Consider the following 4724-nt stretch of genomic DNA (forward strand, 5'->3'; position numbering starts at 1 on the left):
GAAAGAATAAACTAGTTTTATTTAAGAAAGGACTTGTATCGCTGAAGTTTCTCGGAAAGAGTTTATACCTGAAATTAACAAACGACCAGATACGCAACAATATTTTGCTAAATTATCATTCTATAGATAGAATAGCCACTGAAATATTCTAACCCATTACTCGGATTTTGACTGGGTTTTCAGTTGTGTTGATATTTTCTGGAACAAAATTTAAAAGACATTTTAATTATTTTTAGAAAACATATTTTCTCCTTTACTCATTCTGAAGCAGTTCTGTCGTTACTACGCTGTAAAAATCGCTATTGGCAGTTTGAAAGTATTATTTACGGTCGATAATCATAACCCCAGGCCTAATTGTTCCGCCATCTCTCGGAAATCGTATACATAGGAATCTCTGTTTCGATACGTGAAGTACAGTGCAATAAGTTAAAACTTTAAAATTAACCCCTGTTACTAGATAATATTAAAATAAAGTTATAACTTGCTTGTCAAATGATTAATCCTTCAAATACAATGCAAACAGGATAGTAAGGGTGGCATTTGCACCATCCTTACATAATAGTACGGGCACACTGTGTACCATCCTTACATAATAGCACGGGCACACAGTGCACCATCCTTACATAATAGCACGGGCACACAGTGCACCATCCTTACATAATAGCACGGGCACACAGTGTACCATCCTTACATAATAGCACGGGCACACAGTGCACCATCCTTACATAATAGCACGGGCACACAGTGTAGTATAATGTTAACAGATAAAAATAAGATAAATCATCAAACTCAGTTGTAATAGAATAGTTATATATATGTATTGCTATATGTTAATTCGGCTATTCCATATGAAGTCATGCTTTTCAAGTCACCGAATACAACACCTATGAATTTCTGTGACACCAGACTTTTGAAACAGGCACTATTAACTCGTCTTCCTCGTACAATACATGGATTATGGAAAGCCTGCAATAAGGAGTGGTGTGTTTCTGCTATCACTGAATTACAATGAAACCCTTTTAGATAAAAGCTATTATGCAGAGCTATTGTTGTGATGCATGGTCGACAGATAGGATACGACTGTACTTGGCAACATGGACTGGAGTGACGTAATGAGACTTCAAAATAGTTTGGATATAACGTACTCGACCTCTGTATTTAGCGTCTACAGACAAGTTCTCTGACAGTTTGTTCTTCCCACTACGATCCTTGATACATCAAAATCATTTACCATTAGTTATAGTGCTTGTCAAATTTTAAAACTGTGAACATCTCCGAGATTCTGTATTTGTTTCTGTCTGACAGCTTCACTCTACCCAAACAGGTAACACTGTCTCGCGTAAATACGGAAACAACAACCAAAATTGATCCGAAGAGCAAGTCAGTAGATGGTCAAATCCGTAAACTAAAATGGGACACGTTCTTTCCACGGTAGATAGCACTTCAAAAATGATCTAGAACAGCCTTGTATGAAAGGAGGATGGTAAGTGAAACATACACAGATTTCGTAACGTATCGATTTTCGGTTTAGTATATCTTTCAGGTCATGTTTGTTTGTTTTTAATTATGCACAAAGATACACAAGGGCTATCTGTGCTCTGCCCACCACGGGTATCGAAAATCGGATTCTAGCGTTGTAAGTCCGCAGACATACTGCTGTGCCACTGGGGGGGGGGCTCAGGTCATATTGAAAGTTTGTACAATTAACCGAGTTATAATAACACCAAGACACTTTTTTTATTGTAAATCTCTGTCTAATTTTCAACATTGCTTGTTTATTTTTATGTTACAGAAAGAAATCAGTCTAATAAGAAGATGAAGTTATTTTAAGCCTGAAATAATGGCTTTCCGATTAGACGAAAATCATTCCAAACAGGTTAACCTAAAGTTCTTGGATTACCGAAATTTGCAAATTCAAAGGAAAGAAGAATTAAATTCTATTTTATGGAAAGTTCCCGAACTTCATCTGAGGAAAGAGAGAGTTTCGGAGTCAGATATTATAATTTTGAAATACGTAAAGGTTAAAGAGTCTTTCCAAGATAAAAACTGCTACAACTACCTGGAGCCCATCCCCTCTTCCATGCGCGAGGTGAATCTGCACGAGCTTAAACAAGTAGATATTGACTGGAGAATGATGACGTTGTTACGTCCAGTTAACAAATTCGAGGAGGAAATTTTCACTAGGTAGGTAAAGTTTATATGTCTTACCTTATGAAGTATAGGGGAAATGATAAGTAAAAAATAAACATAGGATTGAATACAAGAAATCATTCGTGTTATATTTTCTTTATTGTAAACCACAAATCAAAATAACCAGTAACTTCACTTCCGATATAAGGGACTTTTTTTTTCTCAAAAATGAGGTGGAAGAAAACAAATTAAATGAGACTGGAGGGGGGGGGGTGTTATTAGATTTATTATGAGTCTCGCGCAAAGCTATACGAGGGCTATCTGCGCTAGCAGTCCCTAATTTAGCAATGACAGACTAGAGGGAAGGAAGCTAGTCATTACCACCCACCGCCAACTTTTGGGCTACTCTTTTACCAACGAATAGTGTGATTGACCGTCACATTATAACGCCCCCACGGCTGAAAGGGTGAGTATGTTTGGTAGGACGGGGATTCGAACCTGCGACCTGCTGATTGCGAGTCGAGCGCCCTAACCATCTGGCCATGCCGAGCTAAGGACTGGGGACAAACAAGCTAAATGAGACGTTAAGGACTGGGGAAACTACCCAAATGTGACATCGAGGAATAAGGGTAAATAAACTAAATGTTTGTGTGTTTGTTAGTAATTAAGCACAGAGCTACACAATGGGCCACCATGGATATCGAAACCCAGTTTCTAGCGTTGTAAGTCAACAGACATGCCGCTGTTCCGCTAAGGGGCACAAGCTAATTGAGACGTAGAGAATTTGGGAAAATAAGTCAAATGTGACGTTGAAGAAAAGGAATAAACAAGCTAAATGAGACGTGGAGAATTGGGGACAAACAAGTCAGATTAAATGTTGAGAAATAGAGGCAAACAATATAAAGGAGACTTTGAAAGAATTGGACGAAACAGTGTCAACAACGACCAAATATTTTTAAATCGTAGTATTTTAAAGAATGTAAGTCAGTTAGTTGTATGACTATTTAAGTATTATCTATATTCTCCTTTTTGTACGAATGTGTAGCTTGGAAAATTTGCGACCAGTTCACTTTTTAAATGGATATGTAAAACCATCTTTGTTTATTAAAAGCTTTTCAGAACAACATAATAAAGTGTCTTTGTGTTGTAGTTTGAGAAAACAAAAACTTGCGAATATTATGCTCCTTATTTACGAAAAATACAGAGGGGGGAAAACTATTTCAGATTTTTTGCACAAAATTGTTGTCAACTTTAACAGGTATTAGCCATCGCTACATTTACTTCCTTTTTTGAAAAGTTGTTTCTTTACTTTGTAATGTCAATCAATAATGGTACAATTTACTTCTCACACATGTAGTTCCACCGCAGCTTTATATCGGCTGTGGTTTCATGTGGTAGTTACACCGCAGCTTTATATCGGCTGTGGTTTCATGTGGTAGTTACACCGCAGCTTTATATCAGCTGCGGTTTCATGTGGTAGTTACACCGCAGCTTTATATCAGCTGCGGTTTCATGTGGTGGTTACACCGCAGCTTTATATCGGCTGTGGTTTCATGTGGTAGTTACACCACAGCTTTATATCGGTTTCATGTGATTTACTGATGTGCAAATTCAAAATCGTTTCAATATAATGTATTCAACCCTCCTGGAAGAAATTGTTGAAAATCAACAGTTCCGCGTAATTACCGTTATTATTACCACATGACCATCGCCAACCCATGGATTTAGTATGGATATCGGGAGAGTGACTGGGGTAACTATTAGAGACCAATCGACAAGGAACATATTTCACTAGCCAGGCTTAAGATAGAGAATAAGTTCCATAATGGACTGTTTGGACCGTTGTCCAGAAAACCAGGTGAAATAAGTTGATTGCTATCATATCTGGTAATCTCGATTCCAGTGAGCTACTATAATATTTGGGAACTTTAGCCCACTGGGTAGGCAGCTATACTCTTTCCAGGCGAATTAAGGTTTCATGTTTCTACTAGTGATTGATGGGTCAGAGGTGAACGGTCACTCCAACAACGTGGTCATCGGCGGCTCAGTTACGAAAAGACATCAATATGAATGCTCATACAGATGTGATTGTGGTTTCTAGGGCAGGTGTATTATCACGGTATTAGATTCAGTTGCAAGACCTTTTACAGTAACAAACATTGTATTGATGCCCAGTGATTTACTGTAAAAACTGTGATCGAGAACTTTAAACAAGAAACCATAAAGGACGTGGATCAACCAGTAAGAAGTCTCGATATGACTTCCAGGGAACAGTTATGGGGCTACTTTGGGCATGGTTCACATTAATGCTTTGATCAGAAACTTTGGGGCATCACTAAAAAACGAGACAGATTTACCCATAAGACTGTCTGTCAACTGACCAAAAATACGCCTCGCAGGTGCAGAGACTGTGTTAATGCAAGGAGGAGACCATCTTCGCCATAATAATAGCCTTTTTTTTGGTCAAATGTGACATTTTTTGAACAAACTGATTTACTTTCAAATTAAGGGTAGTCCGAGGGTTGCAACTAGTAAAACATTGTGAAAGAAACTGATTCACTTTGAATTTGAGGGTAGTCCGCGGGTTGCAACTA

The 4724-nt window shown here is 38.0% G+C and overlaps 1 protein-coding gene across 1 annotated transcript in view; it reads left to right on the forward strand.

Annotated features, from left to right (window-relative positions):
- The first annotated feature begins 1840 nt into the window (after positions 1–1840).
- LOC106473561 overlaps positions 1841–4724 on the forward strand; it is an 8197-nt gene continuing 5313 nt past the window's right edge. The window contains exon 1 of the mRNA XM_013934246.2: positions 1841–2184. Coding sequence (XP_013789700.1) covers positions 1841–2184 — 344 coding nt within the window. The remainder of the gene's footprint in view (positions 2185–4724) is intronic.

Source organism: Limulus polyphemus, unplaced genomic scaffold (assembly GCF_000517525.1).
Source record: "Limulus polyphemus unplaced genomic scaffold, Limulus_polyphemus-2.1.2 Scaffold6275, whole genome shotgun sequence".
Lineage (NCBI taxonomy): Eukaryota > Metazoa > Arthropoda > Merostomata > Xiphosura > Limulidae > Limulus > Limulus polyphemus.